Here is a 27,949-nt window from a genome sequence, read left to right on the forward strand (position 1 = left end):
TAGTGGAAATGGTCTGTCTTCCTGTGACCTTAGTTAAATGCTATCTGCATTTATAACAACTGGGTTTATATTATTTCAGGGTCGCCAAGGACTCTCAGGACCTCCGGGTGCCAAAGGAATAGCAGGAGAGCTGGTAAGTCCTTTTATGTCTAAATATTTGTAGGGTTTATCTGCCAAATCCTTGTCAGTCCTAAGTGTCTCTGGCCCAGCCAGGGATATGGGAGTTATATCCTGTGTTTAAATTCCTATAGAGCTCAACACTTAATGCCACATCAGGTTAGCGTTATATTTCACCTTCAAGCCAGAAAGCTGTCTTTGATTTCATTACTTCCCCTAACTTTGTTTACTGTATTGTCTCCATACAAATACCCTTCCTTGGGTGTCTTTCTACTGCTCCTCTACTTGAAACCAGGGGTTATTGGATCCAACCAACATCTTAGAGAGGAAGTGACTAGGGGAAATGTCCCAAAATATCTGCATCTCCATGTGTTGTAAACTTCGGTGTGCGTCTACAGTACGTCTTCATTCTGATACCTCAAATGGTGCAGCATCTGCTGGTTGAGTAGCCCAGGGAAGCCTAATCCTGCATTAATGGAGAGAGAGAGATACAGTGATACTGTATCTGAAGATGATTTACTCAGAGCTTCCTGCAGAGGCAGAGAGGCAGCTTTATGTGAACATTGTTTTTTTTTTCTCCACCACATAGCCTACAAAAGCTTTGGCTCTGTGTTCTAAGTCTCTAGCAGTAGGAGCTGATCTGGATCTCAAGTCTAGATTCATTTATCTCCACCACTCCATGATTTACCCTCATTATCGTTTTCACGTTTTTATCCTCGCTGCCTCTTTCGCGTTATAATCCTTGCTGCCTGTTTCACATTTCTATCCTTGCTGTGTTCCCTTACATTTGCTTATTATCTACAATGTACTTAGTTATTCCGGTGTAGTTTTTTTATCCGCAATGTACTTAGTTATTCAAGTGTAGTTACTATGATATAAGGGCTGCATAGGCCTATGTATTTTTGTGTTCAATCATCACTACACTGCCTCTGTCTTATCATCCTAGGGACCAACTGGGCCACCAGGAACAATGGGTCCCCTGGGACAGATGGGCCTCAAGGTAAGTTTCACCACACTCCATAAACATGCCAAACGGTAGTATTGTGGCTTCTATAGGTTATTGTAATTGCCCGTGTAGTGTGCCATTCACATAGGCATTGGTCATTGGAGCCTGAACACTATCTGTGTTTGATTGTCAATGGGGATTTTTCTATGACAGGGTCCCCCTGGAAAGGTTGGGGAGTGGGGATTGCCAGGAGAACCCGGAGAGAAGGTACGATAATACCCTCAACTGCTCAGAAAAATAGTTGATGTATTCAACAACACTTCTATCAAGGGGTCACTCAACATCTCACTTCCAATGCCCTAACTTACCGAACCAGTAATAGTCTGTATATCAATCTACTGTATGCATGTCCATAGGCCACACAATCCATGTGCTAGTGTGTTATTGATCTGTGTGACAGGGTGCCCTTGGACCAGCGGGAAACCTCGGAGAGCAGGGCCTCATCGGACAGAGGGTGGGTACCCCAAAGTTCACTTGTACCCATGTTGGTGATTCCTCTAGTAGTAACATTGGCCTTATTAACTTGTACTGAACCCTCCTCTACTTCAGGGTGAGATGGGAATCGATGGGGAGGCTGGACAGAGTGGACCAGATGGACCTAAGGTAAGAGATAACACTATGGTAATAGGATCCATCACAATGACTAACTTGAGTTGAAAGTCTCGGCCAAGAGTTGACAGTCATTGTCTCTTTGGCTGTGTTTTCACAGCCACCCTAAGAAGGTGATATAATTCAGATGTCAAAAGTACAGATTCCATGTGGGTTTTTTTGTTTACACATTCTGGAAAAAATCAGATAGTTATCAGATGTACGAATAATTGGCAAAAGATCTGAATTGGGCTGCCTGTATAAACTTTGACATCAGTGGACAATTTTGGTGCCACCCATTTTTCTCCCCAATGGGTAGTTACAGGCATGTCTCATCGCTGCAACTCCCGTACGGACCGGGAAAGAAGAAGGTCGAGAGCCGTGCGTCCTCCGAAACACAACCCAACCAAGCCGCACTGCTTCTTGACACAATGCCCACTTAACCCAGAATCCAGCCGCACCAATGTGTCGGAGGAAACACTGTGCACCTGGCAACCGTGTCAGCGTGCACTGCGCCAGGCCCGCCACAGGAGTCACTAGTGCACAATGGGACAAGGACATCCCTGGCCGCAAAACACTCCCCTAACCCAGACGACGCTGGGCTAATTGTGCGCCGCCCCATGGGTCTTCCGGTCGCGGACGGCTGCGACAGAGCCTGGACTCGAACCCAGAACCTCCAGCGATGCAGTGCTTTAGACCACTGTGCCACTCGGGAGGCCCTGCCAGAGTTGCACCCTTGTATCTCCAAATAGGATTCAGCCATGTGATAGCCAATGATTTGTAAATCAGAAGAGGGTGTTTTTATGATAACTTTCATTATTTCAATCAGCCATTCACAAGAGAAGGCGATTCAAACCTTTATTAGATCATCACAGCTATATTCATATGAAGATAATGAACTGTACTGTACACTTAGCTGGAATGACAGTTATTTTCAGTCAGACTCAAGTACTGTATATGTACTGTATTCTGTTGACACTGGGTGAAAATAAATAGGCAGCTGGCCTATTTTGAGCTCTTCCGTCTGTCAGGAGTTTTGATAGAAATACAGTGGTGATTCAGAGAAGCACAAGGAGGTTTCATATCCATCTGAGCCAAGCTGCTGGATAGTAAGTGTTGTGTTGTGCATGAACACACGCACGCACACACACACACATACAGAAGCTCTTGCTCGCACACACGCGCATCATCATCCTCTCTCCAGCAATCGACATATTACCAATTGTCAGTCAAACGATGCAGGACAACTCTACTATGAGTGCAGTGGCTTAATGCCTTAAAACTCACAGATGCACGTCTGCACCATATTCAACTGCTGTTCACATGGAACACTTCTCCACGTCGGCCTTCAAAGTTATTTGAATATTTGTTACTACCACCAAGACCTACACCAGTGAAGTATTGTAATTGTATCTGGTCACGTCTGAGTGCATCTTCCCTATGGTTCTGTGCTCAGGGCGAGAAGGGTGACATGGGACCGGAGGGGGGTAAAGGAGAGAGGGGTGAGATCGGACTGAAAGGAAAGGAAGGGTCTCCTGGACCTCCTGGCTTAGTGGGCTTGAGGGTGAGTGTCCAAACGTAGGATTATTACATTCCTGAAATGTAACCTTACCTTTTCCTGTACATGACTCTCAGGTTCACGTAAGTCAGACTGATGACTTAACTCCACTGGTTGTCGGATGAACAATGTAGTCTACTATGTGCCAAATACTGTAGGATTCATAACACTTCTTTGTCTCTCCAACAAACAATTGTTTTACTTTCTTAAGAGTAGAAAGCAAACTGCTTATGACATTGTTCTAACCATTGCCTTGTCTTCGTCATATGTTATTATATGTTTATTGCAGTTCAAGTAATGGTCTTTTGACTCATGTCTTCCAGGGTCAGGAGGGTAAACCTGGCAAATTTGGTGAAAGAGGAAAACCAGGGGAGAAGGTATGTACTGTATGTCAGCTCAGTTATTTAATAGGCCTCCGTCTGACACTCTCATTTAATTCCCTGAAACCTGTTAGTCGTTTTACCATAGTCTTGTTTTGTAAAGAAAGTTTGATGACTGCTTGTAATTGTGGTCAACAGACATAAGGGTCAATGGCCTTCCAAGCCACCACACTATGATTAAAGTGCTCAGCCAATGGGCAGTTTTAAAATGGACAGTTGACATAGTACATCTATCCACACACCACTTCCTAGTGACTGAAAGGTGACCTTGCTAATATTGTATGCCTGCTCATTGGCGACCGTTCTCCAGGGCAGCAAGGGTCATATGGGTCACCTAGGAGAGACTGGGCCAATTGGTGAACAAGGAGAGGCAGGATTTGTCGGGCCGAAAGGATCGAGAGGAACCATTGGACCAGTGGTAAGGCTCTTCTACAGATCTGATTCTGATGTGGAGGTTTCTTAGTGTTGTAGGTCACTAAGACGGATCATGTGATGTTCACAGGGTTCCCCGGGTAGAATGGGCCAACAAGGCGAACCAGGCATGCCAGGATATGAGGTAAGAATGACCCTTATATCATTGAATTGGGTGTCTTCGACTCAATATTACTGAGATTTTTGTTGAATCTAGAAAAACTAAAGATGATTGATCAGTAGAGAGCATTGTCGTCTGTGATATTTTGCACAATAGGTTGCCCAAACTAAGTCAGAGGTATTGAGTTGTGCTCGATGATGACTTACACCATCTGTTATTTTAGGGCCACACAGGACGACAGGGCACACTGGGACCTCCTGGACCAAAAGGTGAAAAGGTACACTTCCCACAGTCCTGTCTGTTTGTAATAGCTATCTCAAATTCTACTATCCAAGTGGGCCTGGACTCATGGCCTGTGACGGTTTGGGTTTAGTGATGACTGACCCAACACTGTCTGTTATTTTGTTTGTCTGTTCTATGGTCAATCCACATTATGTCCCACATATCCTGTTATAACAAATTGGTATGGCTAGTCTATCCTGACTAGGTAGGTACAAAACTTTAGGGTTCCAGAGTTTCTCCTGGTCAGGTCAGTTGGTCAGGAAAACTCCTAGCCCTACCCATTGGTAATAGCTGCATGTGTGCATACACTGAGAGAGTCGATCTCACTGCCTGTGTTGTTGTTATAGTTTGATAATCCTGCAAGAAGTGATCAAATATAATTGTTTGATGGCATGCACCAAGGCACATCTCATTAACTCAGGGGACATTGGCCACAAACTGCTTTGGAATACTCCTTGTCATCATTATTCAGGAGATCAATCATGGTTCAGTTGTGATAAATAGGACTTCGATATTAAGCAGTTTCCTGTTTACCGATAATGATAAACTCATAATGACATTTGACAACCTTGCTTACTTTCTAATGAGACCCAAATTGTGCCACTGCTCATAAATCATTAAGTTTTGGATCCCTTCTCCCCTGTTTCCTCTTCTATATCACCAAGCACATACACAGCACATGCACTATATAATACTACAAGCATCCCACATCATTCATCAGTCCCTGTAAAGTCCACTGGAACGTTTAATGCAATCTTGATTCCATTTAATTGGAAGCTGCCGGTTTACTGTCAACAAAAGTCCTCGATTTATTTGAATACTCCATTGTTTTTGAATCCAATTAAATTTCACATAATTTCACCTTACACAGTCTCAAGTTCAAGTTTGAAGTTTAAATGTATTGTCCTGGAGGCAAATTGGTTCTGCAGCAATGATCATACATACAATGCATAAAAAACTACATATGTTTTCCTGTATATTTATTTCCAGGGGGAACAGGGGGAGGACAGTAAGGTGGAAGGCCCTCCTGGTCCACAAGGTGACAGAGTGAGTTCCTCACATCATGTATCCCTCCGCCTACAGCAGTGTTTGGTGTTGGTGTGCTGCTGTAGCTAATTATCTATATGCTTCATTGTGTATGTTTCTCATCTGAAACAAGGGTCCTACTGGAGACAGGGGAGTCCGAGGAGAACCAGGTGACCCCGGATACTTAGTGAGTGGGACATCGTTTGACGTTATTCTTTCATTGGCCAGGATATACTGTATAAAATAGGGGTAATAACCAATCTAGTAAGAAAGTTACTTTACTGGAATAAACTTGCTTCATGCGTGGAAATGTTAACACACATCTACTTCTCAGGGCCAGCCAGGACTGGATGGAGAAAGAGGCAAGGCTGGAGCAACTGGACTACCTGTGAGCCAATGGTTATGTTTATGACCTGCTAATATGTGATTACTTACACTGACAGTATCCACATAAATACAGTATCCAGCTATTCATCATGTATGCATTCCTATTGTAGGGACATCCTGGATCAAGGGGAATACAGGGGCCAAAAGGATCCAAAGGTGATCAAGTAAGGACAACAGACCTTGACAAGTAACAACATATCTGTAGTATCCAGTGTCATTGTATACCATAACACCTGTTCACTTCACATCATGACATGTGTTTGAACCAGACACAGTGTGATTGATTTTAACCTATGGTATGATGACATCATGTCACAGTTGGTTGTTGACTGTTGTGTACTCTGATCTACTCCAGGGTCAGAAAGGCAAATGGGGGAAGCGAGGTGAATCTGGGACCAAAGGACCACTGGTAAGTGGGACACCTAGTTTGTAAAGCAATGCAACGTGTACCTAATTTAATTGATTGATTCATTGATTGAATCAAATCAAATTGTAATTGTCACATGCGCCGAATACAACCTTACAGTGAAATGCTTACTTACAAGCCCTTAACCATCAAAGCAGTTTTAAGAAAATAAATAAGTGTTAAGAAACTATTTACTAAATAAACTGAAGTAAACAATAAATAAATAAAAAATAGTCTGGGTAGCCATTTGGTTAGCTGTTCAAGAGTCTTATGGCTTGGGGGTAGAAGCTGTTAAGAAGCCTTTTGGAACTAGACTTGGCACTCTGGTACCGCTTGCCGTGCGGTAGCAGAAGGAACAGTCTATGACTAGGGTGGCTGGAGTCTTTGGCAATTTTTAGGGCCTTCCTCTGATACCGCCTGGTATAGAGGTACTGATTGGCTGGAAGCTTGGCCCCAGTGATGTACTGGGCCGTACGCACTACCCCCTGTAGTGCCTTGCGATCAGAGGCAGGTCTGCCAAGCAGTTGCCTCAAGGAACTTGAAGCTCTCAACCTGCTCCACTACAGTCCCGTCATTGAGGGGGGCGTGCTCGGTCCTCCTTTTCCTATAGTCCACGATCATCTCCTTTGTCTTGATCACGTTGAGGGAGAGGTTGTTATCCTGGCACCACACTGCCAGGTGTCTGACCTCCTCCCTATAGGCTGTCTCATCGTTGTCGGTGATCAGGCCTAACACTGTTGTGTTGTCGGCAAACTTAATGATGGTGTTGGAGTCGTGCTTGGCCATGCAGTCATAGGTGAACGGGGAGTACAAGAGGGGACTGAGCACACACCCCTGAGGTTCCACCATGTTGAGGATCAGTGTGGCAGTTGTGTTGTTACCTACCCTTACCACCTGGGGGCAGCCGTCAGGAAGTCCAGGATCCAGTTGCACAGGGAGGTGTTTAGTCAGGGTCCTTAACTTAGTGATGAGCTTTGAGGGCTCTAGGGTGTTGAATGCTGAGCTGTAGTCAATGAATAGCATTCTCACATAAGTGTTCCTTTTGTCCAGGTGGGAAAGGGCAGAGTGGAGTGCAATAGAGATTGCATCATCTATGGATCTGTTTGGGAGGTATGAAAATTAGAGTGGGTCTAGGGTTTCTGGGATAATGGTGTTGATGTGAGCCATGACCAGCCTTTCAAAGCACTTCATGACTACAGATGTGAGTGCTACGTGTCTGTAGTCATTTAGGCAGGTTACCTTGGTGTTCTTGGGCACAGGGACTATTGTGTTCTGCTTGAAACGTTTTGGTATTACAGACTCGGTCAGGGACCGAGTACACGAGTGCTCTGAGTACACGTCCTGGTAATCCATCTGACCTTGCGGCCTTGTGAATGTTGACCTGTTTGAAGGTCTTACTCACATCGGCTACAGAGAGCATGATCACACAGTTGTCCGGAACAGCTGGTGCTCTCAAGCATGCTTCTGTGTTGCTTGCCTCAAAGCACGCATAGAAGTCATTTAGCTCATCTGGTAGGCTTGTGTCACTGGGCAGCTCATGGCTGTGTTTCCCTTTGTAGTAGGATTCAGTCTTAGCCCTGTATTAACGCTTTGCCTGTTTGATGGTTCGCCGGAGAGATTTCTTATGTACTAGAATGCAGGTTATGATACAGTATATATGCTTATTTCTGTGTATTTCCTAGGGTCCAGAGGGTCATCCTGGCCCAAAGGGAGTTGTGGGCAGAGAAGGCCTTGAGGGCCAGCCTGGAATGGACGGCCATCCTGGGAAAGACGGAGACAAAGGAGTAAAGGTAAGAACAGACAATAACTGTGTACTCCTCCCTGACTGAAATGACCAGGGCCTCATTTCCCAGAGCCTTTTTAGCATTAAGACCATCGTTAGAACCTTCTTAGAATGTTTCTTTAGTAGCCAAGGTGTTTCCCAGAGCCTTTCTTTGGTAACATACTTAAATACTGTTGCACATCTACGAGTGATCCAGAACACTCATAGTGCAGCCCAAAGTGCATCGTTAGATGCTTTTTTGCCCTTCCACATCACTTTGTTCACAAAAGATCTCCGCTGAATATAGAATCAAGATATTTAAGCTATCCGTCTGACTGTGACTGCGAATAACTTCAGAACGAAGTTGACTAAAAATACAAAGTATTTGCAATTGCTACAAACAAGTGAAGGAAAAAATGATGCTTCAAATGAAAACCGAGATGACTGCATTAATAAGTACGGCTGCAATGAAACAGTATCTGGGCTTGAGGAGATCCTGACACCCAGGATCCTACAATTCAAAGTCCCATTAACCTACTCTGCAGATGTTATAACATCAAAATACATTTGGTACTCACCAAAATAAGGAGTTTCGCAGAGCAACTATAGTCATTATTGCCATTATGCACGGTATGTACTCACAAAAAAGGCTTGCCTCAATGTGTTTCATGATGTGTGATAACATGTGTGCAATGATTTAGTGCACTATTATTGGGTAACCACAATAAGCTGCTTCAATAGCCTATTTGCAGCCATAGGTGGTAATATCTCTCTAGGAGCTGATTCGTGGTCAGTATTGTGGAATAGTTCTAATGTTATGGTAAGATTTAAATGGAGAAAGCTGATCCGAGAGCAGCACTCCTTTCTTTCGATCCTATCAATATCGAAGCATGGTCTAACAAAAGACTTAGCGAATGTTCTCTCTACGTGCTCGTAAATATCAATGCATCTTAATGCTCAAGTTATGTTTTCTGTAAGGCTTCAGTCATCATCAGCTCTGTGTGATCACTCCTCAGGGTGAGCAAGGGGACGACGGAGAGTTTGGTATTATCGGCAAAGCTGGAAACCACGGTAAAACGGGCGTGCCAGGGCTTCCAGGAGATCAGGGCCTCTTTGGATCGAAGGTGAGAGAGAAGAGAACATGCTCCAATGAACTATAGAGACCCATCATGTTTATCATGTTAGACATTGTTTAAGGTGTTAAGAAAAAGGAATATGCACTTTGCTTGTTATTCCATTAAAACTGGTTTCTGTCCATGTGTGTGTGTGTCACAGGGTGAGAGGGGTCTCCCAGGCCAAACTGGACCTTTAGGGAAAAGAGGCCACATTGGTGGAATGGGGTTGCCAGGGAAACAGGGTCACCAGGGGCCCAAAGGACAGCCTGTGAGTAACATAGCAATAGTGCGGAGTCAGAGAAGAAGTTGCTCATTATGTAGCCCTGTTCAGTCTCACTTGACTGAAAATTCTTGGTCACCAAACCGGTTTGTCATCGTTTGCATCTGTAACTCAAAAGTTATTTGGTTAGTAATGAGTAATGACCACAGATTTATGGTAATGACTAGAATATGTGATGATGCTGGTGATAAAGATGAAGATGTTTCCGTCTCTCTCCTCTCCTCAGGGTGACACAGGTGAATCAGGGTACCCAGGGGTTCTCGGAATGTTTGGACCAAAGGTACGCTACACTTCCCTCTGTTTTCATCTCCCACCTGAGTCACATGATCAAATGAAACAATTCATTAATCATCTATAAAGTTTCCCCCACAAGAATGACCTAATCCGTAAACGTGGGTGTGACAAGGCTGGCTGTCACCTTGTGCGCTTAAAGGCTTAAAACATACACTGAGAATACAACTTGATTTATTGTGCAAAGGGTGCAAGATAAAACAATAACAGCTTGGCATTATCAGGTGCTAAAACAACAGCTCCCCTTTCAGACATGGACTCGCTAGAACATTCTGAATGCACCTGTTTTATGCTGTGGCATGAGCAATAATCTAATTACAGTCCCAGCATAAAGTATTCACACCCATTGACTTTTTCCACATTTTGTTGTGTTACAGACTGAATTTAAAATGGATTAAATTAACAAATTAATTACAAATGAAAAGCTGAAATGTCTTGAGTCAATAAGTATTCAACCCCTTTGTTATGAAAAGCCTAAATAAGTTCAGGAGTAAAAATGTGCTTAATAAATCACATAATAAGTTGCATGGACTCACTTTGTGTGCAATAATAGTGTTTAACATGATTTTTGAATGACTATCTCATCTCTGTACGCCACACATACAATTATGTGTAAGGTCCCTCAGTCGAGCAGTGAGTTTCAAACACAGAGTCAACCACAAAGACCAGGGAGGTTTTCAATTATTAAAATGTATTTTTAAATGTAACCTTTATTTAACTAGGCAAGTCAGTTAAGAACAAATTCTTATTTACAATGGCGGCCTACCCCGGCTAAATCCAGACTACGCTGGGCCAATTATGCGCTGCCCTATGGGACTCCCAATCACGGTCGGATGTGATACAGCCTGGAATCAAACCAGGAACTGTAGTGACGCCTCTTGTACTGCGATGCAGTGCCTTAGACGGCTGCGCCACTCGGGAGCCCAAAATGCTTTGCAAAGAAAGGGCACCTACTTCTAGATGGGTAAAAATAAATAAATAAATATCCATTTGAGCATGGTAAAGTTATTAATTACACTTTGGATGGTGTATCAATACACCCAGTCACTACAAACTCAGTTGCCAGAGAGGAAGGAAACCGCTCAGGGATTATACTATGAGGCCAATGGTGACTTTAAAACAGTTACAGAGTTTAATGGTTGTGAAAGGAGAAAACTGAGGATGGATCAACAACATTGTAGTTACTCCACAATACTAACCCAATTGAGTAAAAAGAAGGAAGCCTGTACAGAATATAAATATTCCAAAACATGCATCCTGCTTGCAACAAGGCACTAAAGTAATACTGCAAAAAAATGTGGCAAAGGAATTACATTTTTGTCCTGAAGCGTTATATTTTGGGCAAATCAGCCAACAAGATGAGTAGGCCTAACGAACAGCAAAAGCATTAGCCTATGTCAATCTACTATTCCCATAGTACAAAAGTTGACTTATTCTGTGTGATAAAATAAATATTCCAAACATAGTCTAGGACAGTTGTGGAATGCGATAGATCCCAAATGAATACAAACATTGGCATAAAAAAACTGTTTTATGCAGTTAGGCTTACGCAACAGTTCAGAACTTTTAGCTTAAAATGTTAATACATTTCTACAGTATTTCTTCACATTATAAGCGCAGCAATGCGCACGCGGCAGTAGGCTATAAACTCACGTGCTGCTTCTGTATGCCAGTTAGGCTCTACAGCCCTTGTAAAGCAGATGAATGTGCTTAATTTGGCCACTTTAGTTGTGATACAAACCTTATTAAAACATATAGGACTATGGGCTAGGCTACATGAGGTGTGATTCAAAAAAGTCGCAAAAAAATGACTTTTCCCACGGTTCATTTTCATGCCAGCCAGGTAGGCTATACTCCTGTTGTAAAGATAAACAATATGATTAATATTAGGAAAGTTTGGAACTAAATATAGTAGGCCGAGCCTATAGAAAGCTGTTGGGAACCTCTTTTTAATAGAGGCCATCACTCTGTTTTCTCACACAATTGCATAACCTATAGAAATGTTGCGATTACATGAGCTCATGGGTTCTCATGAAGTCTTTGATTAGATTTTCGATTACATTTGCATTGATGTCAGAGTGATTAGAGGGACAACAGAGTGCTGAGTACCAGGCAGTTAGCAAGTTTGGCAGGCTACTAATAACCAACAGCAGCATCAGAACTTTGGATTCCTAATTACTGAGACTAAATGGTCATGTGGAATTTGACTGCCTTCATGGATTGTGACCGCCGATGTGGCGGTAATACGGTCACCGCAACAGCACTGTTCCTGAGTGGCAGAGTTACAGTTTTGACTTAAATCTACTTGAAAATCTATGGCAAGACCTGAAAATGGTTGTCTAGCAATGATCAACAACCAATTTGACGTAGCTTGTAGAATTTTGAAAAGAATAATGGGCAAATGTTGCACAATCCAGGTGTGGAAAGCAAAAAAAATAAAAAATATATATATATTCTCTCTTTCACTAATTGTGGTTGTTCTCTCTCTCTCTTTCTCTTCTCTTTCTCTCTCTTTCGCTCTATATACTCAACAAAAATATAAACGTAACACGTAAACTGTTGGTCCCATGTTTCATTAACTAAAATAAAGATCCCAGAAATGTTCCATACGCTTCTCTCAAATGTTGTGTACAAATGTATTTACAGTAGAAATACCGTGACGAGATCCTGAGGCCCATTGCCATGCCATTCATCCACCGCCATCGTCCCATTTTTCAGCACGATAATGCACAGCCCCATGTTGTAAGGGTCTGTACACAAAAGTTTCTTCCATGGGTTGCTTACTCACCAGACATGTCACCCATTGAGCACGTTTGGGACGCTATGGATCGACGTGTACGACAGTGTGTTCCAGTTCCCGCCAATATCCAGCAACTTCGCGCAGCCATTGAAGAGGAGAGGGACAATATTCCACAGGCCACAATCAACAACCTGATCAACTCTATGCGAAGGAGATGTGTCGTGGTGCATGAGGCAAATGGTGGTCACACCAGATACTGACAGGTTTTCTGCTCCACACCCCTACCTTTTTTTTTTTGAAGGTGTCTGTGACCAAGAAGTGGGCTGATATAAATACTATGCATGCCATTCTCTCTTGGCTAAGAAATTATGAGCAGAAAGACAAATTCAACCTCATCTTTCATCGAATCAGATGGCTTATTCATCACAAAACCATTTGATGTTGCCAATTATTTTAATGATTACTTTATTGGCAAAGTGGGCTAACTTGGCCAGGAAATACCAACAACGAACAGTGAGCCATCATATTCACGCACACAAAAGGAAATAATGAAAGAAAAGCATTGCAAGTTGGAATTCTGTAAAGTTAGTGTGGGAGTGGTGGAAAAATGATTGTTATCAATCAATCTTGACAAACCTCCTGGCATTGACAACTTAGATGGAAAGCTACTTAGGATGGCAGCCGACTCTATAGCCACTCCTATCTGTCATATCTTTAATCTGAGCCTAGAGGAAAGTCTTTGTCCTCAGACCTGGAGAGAAGCCAAAGTATTTCCGCTACCCAAGAGTTGGAAAGCGGCCTTTACTGGGTCTAACAGCAGACCTATAAGCTTGCTGCCAGTTCTTAGCAAATTGTTGGAAAAAAATGTGTTTGATCAAATACAATGTTATTTCACTGTAAACAAATTATAAACAGACTTTCAGCATGCTTATTTATAGAGAAGGGCATTCACTGTCACAAATTACTGATTGGTTGAAAGAAATGGATAATAATAAGAGTGTGGGAACTGTACTGTTAGATTTCAGTCCAGCCTTTGATATTATTGACCATAGCCATATTGTGGATTCAGAGATCTAATAGAACTCAGAGGGTTTTCTTTAATGGAAGCTCTTTCACTAATTGTGGTTGTTCTCTTTCCCTCTTTCTCTCTCTATTTCTCTCTCTTCTGCTCTCTCTCTTTCTCTTTTTCTCTCATTAATTTTCGGGATGGAAAAATGTTTTAAGTATAAACTTAAACAACTAAAACCAGATATAAAGTATGTAGAGAAGATAATGGACGTATATATATTTTTACAATATAATCTAGTGGCAACTAACAATCACCAAAATAAAAGGAGACAGTCAGGGAGAATTGAAAATTCCCAAAACAATTAATTTAGCAGTATTAATTGTTTTATGTTTGAGCAAAAGAACACAGCAAAACTGGATAACATGGCAAAATGCATAGAATTGCAGGAAACTAGCTTTAAAACTGTAAAATGTTATCTCAACGCCATGGCACATTATATTGAATCGCAAGAAATTAGCTTTAAAACTGCAACATTTTCTCTCAGTTGCATGGCAAAATGTGTCGAGTTGGAGGCAGTTAGCTTTTAAACTACAAAACAAATTCTCAGCACCAGGGAGAAATTTGTAGAATTGCAGGAAATTAGCATAAATTTCGTCATATTCTCTGCAGCGTCGAGAAAATGTTCTTTCAAATATAGCCACGCAACGGCCGACCACGCTCATTGCCACGCCTCCTACCACGCCCCCTGCCACACCCACCACCTAAGCCCTTTTTTGATCCAGAAAAAATCCTGCAATGGTGAATGAATGAAACACAACAAACACATCTTGCTCTTGAATTAATACTTGCAGAAACATTTAAAATAGTTAAATGTCTCTAGTGAAGGACCCTCTCCTTCTCAGTTGGCCAAAAATATGGTTCTGATAAAACAACGCCAAAAAGCATAACCCATTTTCAGTGGTAAATCAGAGATTGGCTGGAGATTATTAGAGAGTTTGAGAGGAATTTAAAGCCTCAAACGATTTGGTAGCATTTTTTGTTTTTGCCCTGAAAGGGATAAATCAGAATTAAAGACTGCTGCATTTGGACAGAAGAACGGTCCACAATAAATTAAACGCACCCACGCATAACGTCACTTAACATGCCATAACTTTTGTTACTCTGCTACTCTGTAGTGATGTTGCTCTGCAGGTGCTGGCCAGCTGAGAAAACAGAGACGTTAGCAGGCTTTACTGAACTTTTAGGCAGTAATTTAGTGTGTTGTATGACTGCCAGTGCTCCACTTGGAGATTTTCCTAGTGTTTCAGTTTGATATACAGTGTACGCACATTCACACAACAGAGGATGCTAAACAGATGATATGGTGCAACCTTCCACTCATTTGGCCCATATCGTCATACTTCACATTCAGTGTGCATTATCAACATGTATGTTTGTCAACACATGTATTTGTATCCAACAAGTTCTCAGATTCATGTCAGAATTAGACGTTAACCCATGTTCCTCAAACATCAAATTTCAAACTTGTTCCAAAGTGAAGTGTTGAAGGTTAAGTTTAGGCGTTAACTCCGAATCGTTAAGGTAAGGGTTAAGGTTTGTGATAAGCTTAAAACAAAAATATCAAAAACAACCTTTTATCGCTGGATTCAAACTTGCAACCTTTGGAATCGGAAGACAGATGCTTCCCCGTCCACAACACCCTAGCAAAATCGAAACATGAATGAAGGTTAAAGCCCTCACTGTTGCCTCTAGTGGCCAGTTTCCACATCTCCTGACTCCTCAGACATGGATGGACGTTGAATACTGACTTGCATAACGAGTGACCTGGCTGTTGTATCTCCATAGGGACCTCCAGGAGATCTCGGCCCAGCCGGGATACAAGGACCAAAAGGGCCACATGGATTGATGGTAAGAAGAGAAAAGAAAAATGTGGACATTATGATCCTGAGTTTTTACCTGTACAGCGAAAACTCTGGGCTGTAGCTGTAACTACAAAGCCATTTTTTCCCCCTGGTTAGGTCAGGTAAAATGATTCTCTGCCTAGTCAGATATCTACCTATACTTCTACTTTATCACCATGGTTTTTCTCTCTCTCAGGGCAATGTTGGTGCCATAGGCCCAGTTGGTATCATCGGACCCAGTGGTAGTCCAGTATGTACATCATTAAATCTCATACCTTCTGATATGCAACACATGTTAACCCTCTCTCTTATTTGGCAATAATGGAGGGATTTCCCCTCTTTCTTTTCTCTCTCCCCATCAGGGACCCCAAGGTGACAAAGGGAGTCGAGGGGAGACGGTGCGTGTCCATATCTTTGATAAATCCGATCCCCTATAGACCCAGGTTTTGTCTGAAATGGCACTCTATTCCCTATATAGTGGGTACCATTTCGGACACAACCCATTGCTTAGTATGGAGAGCACACTACTTAAAGTACATTTAGCTTCAACGCCCAAAGCCCTTTCCCTTTCCCTGTTGTGGAATAATTTCAGACAGTGAGAGATGACTGCTGGGCTGCTGCTTGATGCTGCTTTTGCTTCTCCTGGTAAAGGAGTTTAGATGATGAAATCCACGATATTGATTGGTCAAGACCAGTCCCCAGTTGGAGTATTATTGTCTAGTGTATTGGGGGTTTATTAATCCAATCGTGTTTCTGTTTCTTTTCATAAACAGGGGGTGCAAGGACCAAGGGGCCTTCCTGGTCCACGTGGACCACCCGGGTCCCCAGTAAGTCCTTTGTGTTATTTATGTTACTCTGTGGCAGTGTTAACCTAATTTTAATATTAATTATTTTGTATACTGTACTATGACTGCACAATACATTAAAACCCACTTTCTATTTCCTTTGGTTTCTAGGGTCTCCCTGGTTCTCTGACATTTGTAAGTCTGCTTTATGTTAAAACTTGACTGTGTCAGGAAGGATGAAGAGGCGTGAAAGTAAGTGTTCCAGTGTGGTCTTACTGTGTCATTTTGTCATCTCTTCCAGAGAAAGGAGGCTATTGGAGCTGCTTTCCAAGTCATTATTGATTCCCATGCTGCACTGAGGTCAGAGGTGAGTACTCTGTGAGATGATCCCTTGGGAATTCATCAATGTGGCCAGAGGATAATTGTGTGTGTTAATGTCGGTGTGTAAAATGTGGTGCACATCAAACATGGTGCCTGTTATATGGAGGTAGATGTAAGTCTCTTACAAATCAATGATTATGGGCTACTGTAGGCTCCCCATATGTTGACTTTGTCTTCATACATTTTAGCACATTATCATGTGTCTGCCTTATACAGAGGCAATTTATCTCCTATTGGTGCTGTGTGACCGTTGTCCTCATTCCATTCAAGAGTTACCATGTCATGGACCTGCCCATGTTGGACCACCAGGGTACAGAGATCTTCCAGACCCTCCACTACCTCAGCACACTGATCCAGAGCCTGAAGAACCCGCTAGGCACCCACGACAACCCAGCACGCATCTGCCGAGACCTCAAGGACTGTGAACAGAGGATGAACGATGGTAAGGAAGTTGGAACTAATGTCGACTGAAAGACATGAAAAGCTGTGACATTATTTCCACAGAAAAATATAAGGTTAATTTATTCAGTTACTAGGTCCTAGGGCCAATATTTTAACCTGCACGTGACTCTGGGCTCATATGTGCTATAACTGCAGCATAAACAATACGTCTATATACCTGACGAAGCTAGTGACACCTCTTCCAAAAGCACTACATCCTTGCCATAGCCCCTCAGAACTCAGCTGTCAATATGTGCCCACTCTGGTGAAATTACACTACTCCTGTATCCAAAATCCCTTTTCACTCAGTTTATTTTCCCTCCCTTAAGGCACTTACTGGGTCGACCCAAACCTCGGCTGCTCGGCTGACACAATCGAAGTGACGTGTAACTTCAGCAGCGGCGGCCAGACCTGTCTGAAACCCATCACAGTATCCAAGGTCAGCATCAACCTCTATTGCTCTCACTATATGGCTCATTTGAATTTCCTGTCTTTTGTGGCTTTTTGACAAGCCCTAACCTTTAAGTTCAAATAGGATTTTGGGGGATTTAGTCATCTCGGCACCTAGAACCAAATCTTGCATGCCTGCTGGTGTTTCGTCTGTCACAAGAGACTACGGATGGAATTGTAACGGTAGTTGACGTTCGTCTCTGCCTGCAGCTGGAGATTGGTGTAGGTCGCATCCAAATTAACTTCCTCCACCTCCTGAGCTCCGAGGCAGTGCAACACGTCACCATCCACTGCCTGAACATCCCTGTGTGGGCCAACAGTTCCTCCCTGGAGCCCTCCCCCACCGCTGTGCGCTTCAAGGCCTGGAGTGGAGACATGATCCAGGCTGGAGGACTCTTAGAGCCCCACGTTGTGAGGGATGACTGCTGGGTATGTTGACCAGTCAAAGATTGCTCTGCAACACTTTGCATAAATGCGCCAGTATACCATGTAATAAGGATACTCTATTATGACTTATCTAACCAGAATGTAATTACCCAGTTGTACAGTGCCTTCAGAAATTATTCATACCCTTTGACTTATTTCACAATTTGTTGTGTTACAGCCTGAATAAAATAAAAATGTCTCACCCATCTACACACAATACCCCATAATGACAAAGTGAAATCATGTTTTTTTTGCCATTTTTATTTAAAAAAAATTGAAAATAGAAGCAAATAGAAGCAGCTTTGGCACCGATTAGACCTGAGTGTTTCTGGGTAAGTCTCTAAAAGCTTTCCACACCTGGATTGTGCAACATTTGCCCATTATTATTTAAAAAAATGTTAAGCTCTGTCAAATTGGTTGTTGGTCATTGTTAGACACCAATTTTCAGGTCTTGCCATAGATTTTCAAGTAGATTTTAGTCAAAACTATAACTCAGCCACTCAGGAACATCCACTGTCTTCTTGGTAAGCAACTCCAGTGTATATTTGGCCTTGTGCTTTAGGTTATTGTCCCGCTGAAAGGTGAATTAATCTGTGTCTGGTGGAAAGCAGACTGAACCAGGTTTTCCTCTAGGATTTTGCCTGTGCTTAGCTGTATTTTGTTTAATTTTCATCCTGAAAAACTCCCCAGTCATTAATGATTACAAGCACACCTGTAACATGATACAGCCATCACTATGCTTGAAAATATGGAGTGGTACTCAGTAATGTGTTGAATTGGATTTGCTATATTTTTTACAGTATTACTTTAGCGCCTTGTTGCAAACAGGATGTATGTCTTGGAATATTTGTTTTGTCAGGCTTCCTTCTTTTCACTCTGTCAATTATATTAGTATAATGGAGTAACTATAATGTTGTTGATCCATCAGGTTTCTCCTATCACAGCCATTAAACTCTGTAACTGTTTTAAAGTGACCATTGGCCTTATAGTGAAATCCTTGAGCGTTTTCTCTCCTCTCCGGCAACTGCGTTAGGAAGGACGCCTGTATTATTTCTGTAACTGGATGTATTGATACACCATCCAAAGTGTAACTAATAATAACTTCACCACGCTCAAAGGGATGGTCAATGTCTTTTGTTTTTTTAAACGCATCTACCAATAGGTACCCTTCTTTCTGAGGCATTGGGGAAAAAACCCTGGTCTTTGTGGTTGAATCTGAGTTTGAAATTCACTGCTTGAATGAGGGACCTTACAGATAATTGTGTGTGTGTGTGTGGAGTACAGAGATGAGGTAGACATTCAAACATCTTTATAAACACTATTTCACACAGAGTAAGTCTGTGCAACTTGTGACTTAAGCACATTTTTACTCCTGAACTTATTTAGGATTGCCATAACAAAGGGGTTGAATACTTATTGACTCAAGATATTTCATTTTCTATTAATTGGTAAAACATTTAAAAAACATAATTCCGCTTTGAAATGGTGACAAAAATCTGAATTAAATCCATTTTAAATTAAGGCTGTAACAAAAATCTGAAAAGGTCCAGGGATGCGACTGAATACTCTCTGAAGGCACTTTATTTCATATCAATCTGCAAATAGTGCAAAGCATGACCAAATACTGTTCAGTCTCTGCATTTTGTTTTATACTCCGTGCTCCAATATTCAAATTGTTTTGTTCTCTTATCTCAAAGATTTTCTAACCAGCAGAACCTCCTCGTCTTTCAGATCAAAGATGGCCGCTGGCACCAGACCCATTTCATCTTCCAGACCCAGGACCCCAACTTACTCCCCATCCTGAACGTGTATAACCTACCAGCCACAGAGCCTGGCTCGCACTACCACCTAGAGGTTGGCCCTGTGTGCTTCCTATAGAGGCCTGTTGTTATAGAAGCTCAAAATACATTACATACACAGCCTCCTCATAGGAGTGACTTAAGGGGGATGGTGGAGGTTAGGAGGGGCTCCCTGTCCCCATATACTGGGGCCCATCAGGAGATGAAGGGCAGGTCAGGTCCCTTACCCTGCAGCATATGCTCGGACTGCAGAAACAGAAAGGGGGCGCCATTGAGGGACTGACCAGGAGAAACTGCAGAGATACAATGGGGCATCTCGCACTATAGTTTCTACTGCCTGCCTGAGGAGAAGATATTAAACTTTGGCTTCTTTCAGGGACTTGTTTTACTGTTGCACAGTATGAGCCCTGAATGCCAGAGTGAGAGAAAATAATATGAAAATCTCTCTTCTGACATCACACTTGGACAACGTTTTTAAATTATTCCTTTTCATGGTCTGCACTCAACATGTAATGAAAGATGTATGAAGTAATAGGGAACGAGATTATACATATTATGCAGTACATCTTATCTTGTTAAATGTCACACATACACGTATTATTTATACATGTTACGTGTATATCTTAATATAAACGTGCAATAGACATCTCGTTCTGCAACTTTTCAAAGCAATTCAGGTTTACAGTGATCTCAAAACATTGGATATAATAGTAATCATAACATTCAGGTGTAGGAATAGTTCCTATCAGACATCCACAGGTGTATGCTTTCCAGCCATCTTCTCCTGCCTAGTCTGCAGATGAGGTATGAATCTACTTGTGACTTGGTGCAGAAGAAATGCCCACCAGGCTATGAAAAACGATTGCGTTCACACACACAAACATTTTGGATGTGCGTTTCCCTAGTCAAGTGAATTGAAGCTTGTAAGAGAGAGTGGATCCAGAAGAGTGTCAGTCTGTCTACCTCCCATCTCTCATCTAGCTATGGTGCTTTCAACTGAGATGACACCTGATACCTTGTGCTAAAATAATTAACCGACTCCCGTGGTGGGTCATGTTTAATCTTGACAGAATATATCTACATGCCTTTTATACTTCAAAAGGGATTTTTTTTTATACATTACAAATGCAAGTAATTTTAAAAAATCAAACTCACTTTTCAAGCTAACATAACAGCATTTTTCCCCTGCATCATCATTGTATCCCCTTTGTCCGAGTCTGAAGCTATTATTGAAGATTTAGGTCTTGTTTTTATTACTTGTTGAATGTATATAATTATGCAAAGCTTTTTGTTGTATACAGTGGATCCCAACATGCTAATTTATGTTATTTAATGTCCATGGGTTTTGCGACTTTGTCATCTATTACACTTCCCATCATCAGAGCTTTTTTTTTTTTTGCATACATTTGGGGCTTCGTGGATTTCGTGATCTTTTTTCTTCTTCAAAACTGTACTGTATTTGGACCGTTTAATGCTTTGACACTTACTGTTTTACCTTATTGTTGATCATGTTTGTGATAATCTACAGACCAACCAACCATAAACTCAGAATACCTCTCATCACACAACTCAGAGCCCTCCATTTGCATTTCTTTCATTACTTTAACACATCTGAGTGAGACAGCAGATGTTAGTGGTTATAATGCTCATTCATTCATTCACCTTTGCAGATCCTCTGTCTGCTTCAAAATATTGCAGCTTCTAGTTTTCACTTTCCTTTTCTTCAACATTCAGGTGTTCAATAAATATTTGAAACCCAAGAAGACCATTGTGTTTTAACATTTAAAATTGTTAGCTACAAAGACACCTTGAACGGAGTTAGTTTTCAATAAAAGTTGTCAATAGGCTTTTTGTTTTGTTGTTGTTCTAAAATAGTGAATGTATTATTGCAACTGAAATATGAAAAGTTTTCCCTTTTAAAGTATAAAAATTCTTACACTTCACATCTTCACCACGAGGGCACTCATGTTCCAGTTTGAAACCCAATCTCCCATCTAAGCGTACAGTCATGTTGAACACAGAAGAACTAAAGGATCTTGACATGATTTCACTTTTATAGCATACTAGGGCATACTATACATTTCATTATATTCTGTCTGTCTAGACTCAAAATATATATTTTTTAAATGACACAAACCAAGGGAGACAGTTCAGGTTTGTATCGGCTGCCAGTCAATGATCATGTCACAGGATATTATCTTGGACACATGGCGTGGCGCCCCCCATCCACAGGTAGGTTGACCCCGGTAATGAAGGTGGCAGCATCTGACGCCAGGAAGGCTATGGCATGGGCCACCTCCTCCACCTCACCTGGTCTCCCCAGGGCGTGGGTCTGCTTACACTTCTCAAGGAACTGAAGGGGGAGGAGAGAGGAAAATGGAGAGAAAGAGAGACGGGGTAGGAGAGAGCAAGTGAGTGCGTTCGGAGAGACAGAAAGATATTGCATTATAACTAGGTGACTGACAACATTCTCTGTCATATAGTAAGCCATGAGCTCTCTAAACATTGACATTTTACAATATACAGTACATACATTTTGGAACGTCATCCAGTGAACACAACCTTGTAAAACAATGTGTTTAGGTCCCTGTATAACATAGTAGGTTACCTGAGCATACTGCTCCTCATCCAGGCCTGCTCTCCTGTGGACATCTGTTATGATCACACCAGGACTGGAAGGGGAAAGACAACAGAGAGAGATAGAGATCAATATGGTCGTAATAACTACATAACAAATAATAATTAAGTAGCAAAACAGACTTGACATACCAGACAGAGTTCACTCGCACCTGCTTCGACGCTAGCTCTGGGAGAAATATGAGTCGTATGAGTATCTCCTTTATTTTCACCCACTATAATAATACATATTACAGAAAATAGAATGAAAAGTGAATGGGAGAAAAACAAATAATTCTTACCAAGTGCTATGCATCGTGTGAATTGGTCAATAGCGGACTTGGACATACAATAGGCAAGGACACCTGGGAACTAGAAACAAATGTACAATTGTGTGCATCATAAATCATACTGGAATAGTGTCACAGGTGGGATCTGAAGTTCAGTCTCCTGTTTGGGAATCCAACATCTTAACCATAAGGCTAGGAGTACATTTCCATTTCGGGCAGGATTATTTTAATTTTTTTTGTCAGAGGCAGGGCTACCTCATCAAGACAGCATGAGTCTGACTTGCCTCCGCTACAAAAGAATGACACAGAAACACACACAAACCCCCGATGGTCTGGTAATACTTACTGATCGTTGCCCGTTGACACTGGACACATTGACAATAGAACCCTTAGTCCTGATGAGGTGGGGCACACACAGCTGAGTCAGATGGTACACTGATCTGTGGAATAACACAAACATTAAGAAAGAAAGGGGGGGGGGACAGTCCAAGTAGAGATGTTAGTGTCTGACAAATACTGACATGATCTTCTCGTACATGATTTTGCATAACAATGCACTGCAATTAATAAACACAGAACATAGATTTCAGGCTTCATCTAATGAAAGCTTATTTTTTAGTTTGCGGTGCCCTAGATTGTCATTCAAGGCCCTACGTTACATATAATCTTCAGTCTATCATGAAGTCTATTATTCAGGGTATTATAGGTCTGCTAATCCTACCTGACGTTGACGTTCATGACCTTGTCATACTGAGCCAGGTCACCTGTCTCAATGCTGCCCATGGCCAGAATGCCAGCACTATTGATCAGCACATCCAGCCGGCCAAAGTGGGCAATGGTCAGTTCCACTGTCTTCTTTACGGTGTCCTCGTTGGTCAGGTCCCCTGGTACAAGCAAGGGCTGGTGGGCAGCAATGGACAAATCATGTTACTCATTCATCACTTTTGTTAGTGTGGTACTGTCATAATACAGGTATTGCAATTAGGGGGGTTCGATATAGCTCGCCAAGGGAACTAGTGGGCGGATTTTACCAAGGTAAAGACAGCTTCAAGTTGGATATTTGACGGATATTCACGCTTCCAAACCTCAATAGCTTTCAAACCACTTGAGCCACAGGCTCCAAATAAGTGTCATGATGTTGGAAAAATTGCACACAACATTGCACAGGTCTTATTTTCACAATTTGGACATTAATTTGCTTTGCAATGCTAATAAACGTGGAAATGTGAGCAGCATTTTGTATTCCTAGTTGAATTAGTTAGGCAGCGTAAAAAGTACAAACTTTTTTTAACATTTGAATTTCAATAGCTCCTTGGACTGTGACCTACTGGACTCAAACAAGGTTCAGAATGTCCACTGACTACCCTCCTATATTGCACACCCTTTAGTTTGTCCATTGTCATTTCACATGTTTTTACATACATTTTGTAAACTTCAGAATTTCAATAGCTCCTTGGTCATGTGACCTACTGACTTCAAACAAGGTTCAGAACGTCAAAACAGTGGGCCTGAACATTGCACACCCTTTTGTTTGTCCATTTTCATCTCACACGATTTTACATTAATTTGCCTGCTCTGCCCCCCTGAAGGACCGTGTCACTTACACACCTATTCACTTGGGCCTTCCTGACCTCCAGGCAGACACTCCTGGCCTCTAGGCCTACACTCCCTGCCCACCTTCTCCCTGGGCCTGAGAGTGTATAGCTTATTCCCTGGAACTACAGACCTCCAGACCTATTCTCCCTACCCGGTCAACACCCCTCTCCCTTGGCCTTAGAATATAGCTTACTCCCTGGAATTACTAAGATGTCTATTGTCCCGCTGTCAGGAACCACGTGCACCTGGTAACCCGAAACAGGCTCTTGGCACCTGGTAATTTGAAACAGGCTCTGTGCTCCTGGTAACCCACCCAAGTCCCCACTCCAACCTCCATGGCTTGAGTCCGGCCGCCCCTGCTTGGAATCTGAGTGCCCCCTGCCTTGATGGAGGCCTCCTTGTGCACCTGGTAAACTGAAATAAGCTCTGGGCACCTGGTGACCTGCCCGCTTTTATCCACTCAGAGACGAAGTCCCCAACCCAACCTCCACAGCCTGAGTGCTGCCCCAGTCCGTGTCCGGCCGCTCCTGCTCAGACTCTGAGTGCCCCCCGCCTTGGGGGAGGTCTCCTCGTGCACCTGGTAACCTTTTGACTTCCACAGCGAGTCCCAACCTCACTCACAGTCCCACCAGAGGACGGGCGACCACCACCTAGCCCCCAACCTATCCAGAGCCCCATGTCAATGTCTTATGCCTTCTACCCACCTGCCTGGGCTCTCTCACACTCTGTGTCTGGCCTCTGGCCCTTCTCCGTGGACCTGGTAAACCGTAAGTAAAGGAGGAGGATGGTGGAGGAAGATGCCTTCCGTCCCCGACAAATGTTTGGATCGAGGGCTGACTTTCAATAGATCGCAGCGAGTGAGCTGCTCTGCTACGTATTAAACCCTGACCCAGAATCAGGTCGTCTACGAGTGATCAACGCTTGGTGAATTCTGATTCACAATGATAGGAAGAGCCGACATCGAAGGATCAAAAAGCCACGTCACTATGAACGCTAGGCCGCCACAAGCCAGTTATCACTGTGTTAAAATTTGATACCTCCTGCTTAAAAGCCAAAAATTCAGAAGGATCGTGAGGCCCCGCTTTCACAGTCTGTATTCATACTGAAAGTCAAGATCAAGCGAGCTTTAGCCCTTCTGCTCCACGGGAAGTTTATGTCCTCCCTAAGCTCGCCTTAGGACACCTGCATTACTGTTTGACAGGTGCACCTCCCCAGTCAAACTCCCCACCTGCCAGAGGCTGTTCACCTTGGAGACCTGCTGCGGATATGGGTACGGCCTGGCGTAAGATTTACACCCTCTCCCCTGGATTTACAAGGGCCAGGGAGAGCTCACCGGACGGCACCGAAACCGCAACACTTTCCAGGGCTTGGGTCCCTCTATCGGGGCGAACCTATTCCAGGGAACCCTGCACGTCACAAATAAACGAGAACTCTCCCCGGAGCTCCGCCAGCTTCTCCGGGATCGGTCGCGTTACCTCACTGGATGCCTCGCGGCGCCCGTTTCCACCAGTCCGTTGACATTCTGAAAGTAGTTTGAGTCCAGTAGGTCACATGACCAAAGAGCTATTGAATTACAAAGTTCATGTAAAATCATGTGAGATGTAAATGGACAAACTAAAGGGTGTGCAAAGTGTAGGTCCACTGAGTGTACATTCTGAACCTTGTTTGTAGTCAGTAGGTCACATGACCAAGGAATTATTGAAATGTTACATTTGGAAAAATGTATTTAAAATCGTGTGAGCTGAAAAAGGTGTGCAATATAGAAGGGTAGTCAGTGGACATTCTGAACCTTGTTTGAGGTCAGGACAATTGAAATTCAAAAATGTAAATAAATAATTTAAAATAGTGCGAGATGTAAATCCACCAAAAAAAAAGTGTGCAATGTGTGCCATCGGGTTAGCTAGAACCCGTTTATAAAGTTTTAGGGAGCAATGGTTATGTTAACTGCTGTTGGTGGACGTAAGGACAGCTACAGGCGAATATCCAACCGGAGTCTATACCTCGGTGCGGATTTTGCACATTTTAATTTAGACCATTCTACTATAGTGACAACCCACCCACCTGGGCAGAAGGGCTGAACGTAGAACGTTATAGTTAGCTACTCTGTAACAAATACTACACCATGTCAGCGTAAATGATCTGTTACTTTGTATCAACATGACAATGACATGAATTGCACACTGGACTGTACCTCCGCAGCACCCAGGTCCGTGCACTGTTTTGCTATGTTGGTGAGGTTTTCCACGTCGCGCCCGTTCAATGCGAGCAAGGCACCAAGTTTAGCGAACATGATGCTTGTCCCTGCCCCGATGCCCGAGCTGGCACCTGTGATCAAAGTCACTTTGTCTTTCAAAGATGATACCTAAAGAGACAAAAAAAAAGAATGTAAACAAAAACATTAAGGTCCTGTGAAGATTCCATTTCGATATGCTGCTTGCGGCGAATTTACAACAGATTTAAGCAAACAGATAAGGCAATAGGCAGCGTTTGACAGTGTGCTAATCTAACATGAGCATGCACAAATAATTCTGACTCACCTTAAATCCTTCCCCTGAAGACATAACGGGGTTTAAATGACTACAACCAGGTTTAAATCTGTAAAATCGGTCAAGTTCACTCGTGGCAGTGTTTAGCAACTCCGTCAAATAACTTGTTATTTACGCAGTTTTCTGACGTCATCAAAATGAGACCATAAATGGCAGAATGTAGTTTTCTTTATGGATTTCACAAACGAAGGCGATTCAAGTTTATCATCATGATGGAAAAATTCAAACACACACTTTATTAAAAATACTTTATTTGGTACAAAATGTAAAAGACAATTAATATTTCAAACCAAAATAATATTATTGGACTAACAGAGCTGCAAGCATTGATTTAACGAATGTGTTTAGAATCATAGCGTGTGTGTTGGCCCAATAGCAGACCTCTAGCACAAACATAGAAGCTAAAAACTGATTTTCATAGTTTCTTGTTCATTCTCCAATCAGAACGGTCTACTGATTATGGATGTAGCTTCGGGAGCGGGATATGTACGATTTGATTTATTTGACAAAAGAAAAAAACATAATACAACCTCATGTGGATACAATGCATTTAAAAATCATAGAGAATAACACAAAAACTTTTTAAAACTTCTTTCCATTGTGGTCTTCTTGTTAACAGAATATAGTATTCATAAATGAACAACAAATTAAATCAAATGGAGTTGAGGCAGTTCGGAAAAGTCAATATGGATTGAGCAGAGGGTGCATCGATGGTACAGTGCAGCCAATGAGAAAGTCAGACAAGCTAGGAGCTCTTTATCAGGGCCATCAGGGCCCATTGCTTTGTCCGACGTTCCCAGTTCCTCCATAGTAGCCGATCATCCGTTGCTGACAGTGTAGCACCCACCTGGGTGATGCTTTGAACTGAAGATATTGTACAACGCTGTGTACTATTCCCTTCACAGAACAGCACAAACTGGCCCTAACCAGAATAGAAAGAGAAGTGGGAGGCGCCAGGCCACAACTGAGGAAGAGGACAAGTGCATTAGAGTGTCTAGTTTGAGAAAGACACCTCACAAGTCCTAAACTGGCAGCTTCATTAAATAGTACCCACAAAACACCAGTCTCAACGTCATCAGAAAAAGCTATATCTCAGACTGGCCAATAAAAATAAAAGATTAAGATGGGCAAAAGTACACAGACACTGGACAGAGGAACTCATCCCAGCATCCCAGAGTCACCTTTTCACTGTTGACATCGACACTGGTGTTTGCGGGTACTATTTAATGAAGCTGCCAG

At 42.5% G+C, this 27,949-nt stretch overlaps 2 protein-coding genes across 2 annotated transcripts in view; one reads left to right on the forward strand and one right to left on the reverse strand.

Moving 5' to 3' along the window:
* The window catches only part of col27a1b (collagen, type XXVII, alpha 1b), a 138,445-nt gene extending 117,215 nt beyond the window's left edge, over positions 1-21,230 (forward strand). Inside the window, exons 32-60 of the mRNA XM_021606572.2 lie at positions 80-133; positions 1,064-1,117; positions 1,277-1,330; positions 1,524-1,577; positions 1,673-1,726; positions 3,168-3,275; positions 3,593-3,646; positions 3,960-4,067; positions 4,152-4,205; positions 4,405-4,458; positions 5,454-5,510; positions 5,623-5,676; positions 5,824-5,877; positions 5,987-6,040; positions 6,232-6,285; positions 7,965-8,072; positions 9,061-9,168; positions 9,320-9,427; positions 9,666-9,719; positions 15,325-15,387; positions 15,577-15,630; positions 15,743-15,778; positions 16,154-16,207; positions 16,337-16,360; positions 16,467-16,532; positions 16,817-16,988; positions 17,317-17,426; positions 17,648-17,866; positions 19,595-21,230. Coding sequence (XP_021462247.2) covers positions 80-133; positions 1,064-1,117; positions 1,277-1,330; positions 1,524-1,577; positions 1,673-1,726; positions 3,168-3,275; positions 3,593-3,646; positions 3,960-4,067; positions 4,152-4,205; positions 4,405-4,458; positions 5,454-5,510; positions 5,623-5,676; positions 5,824-5,877; positions 5,987-6,040; positions 6,232-6,285; positions 7,965-8,072; positions 9,061-9,168; positions 9,320-9,427; positions 9,666-9,719; positions 15,325-15,387; positions 15,577-15,630; positions 15,743-15,778; positions 16,154-16,207; positions 16,337-16,360; positions 16,467-16,532; positions 16,817-16,988; positions 17,317-17,426; positions 17,648-17,866; positions 19,595-19,741 — 2,244 coding nt within the window. The 3' untranslated portion in view covers positions 19,742-21,230. The remainder of the gene's footprint in view (positions 1-79; positions 134-1,063; positions 1,118-1,276; positions 1,331-1,523; positions 1,578-1,672; positions 1,727-3,167; positions 3,276-3,592; positions 3,647-3,959; positions 4,068-4,151; positions 4,206-4,404; positions 4,459-5,453; positions 5,511-5,622; positions 5,677-5,823; positions 5,878-5,986; positions 6,041-6,231; positions 6,286-7,964; positions 8,073-9,060; positions 9,169-9,319; positions 9,428-9,665; positions 9,720-15,324; positions 15,388-15,576; positions 15,631-15,742; positions 15,779-16,153; positions 16,208-16,336; positions 16,361-16,466; positions 16,533-16,816; positions 16,989-17,316; positions 17,427-17,647; positions 17,867-19,594) is intronic.
* zgc:101858 (SDR_c11 domain-containing protein) lies at positions 21,048-26,857 on the reverse strand. Its single transcript, XM_021606574.2, has 8 exons — positions 26,702-26,857; positions 26,356-26,526; positions 23,290-23,468; positions 22,915-23,008; positions 22,581-22,650; positions 22,432-22,468; positions 22,271-22,334; positions 21,048-22,015 (listed from the first exon to the last, which is right to left on the reverse strand). Exons 1-8 carry the CDS (start codon positions 26,723-26,725, stop codon positions 21,857-21,859), a joined length of 798 nt encoding a protein of 265 aa, XP_021462249.1. The 5' UTR covers positions 26,726-26,857; the 3' UTR covers positions 21,048-21,856.
* Positions 26,858-27,949: the final 1,092 nt, after the last annotated feature.

This window comes from Oncorhynchus mykiss, chromosome 6, assembly GCF_013265735.2.
Source record: "Oncorhynchus mykiss isolate Arlee chromosome 6, USDA_OmykA_1.1, whole genome shotgun sequence".
In the NCBI taxonomy this organism is placed as follows: Eukaryota; Metazoa; Chordata; class Actinopteri; order Salmoniformes; family Salmonidae; genus Oncorhynchus; species Oncorhynchus mykiss.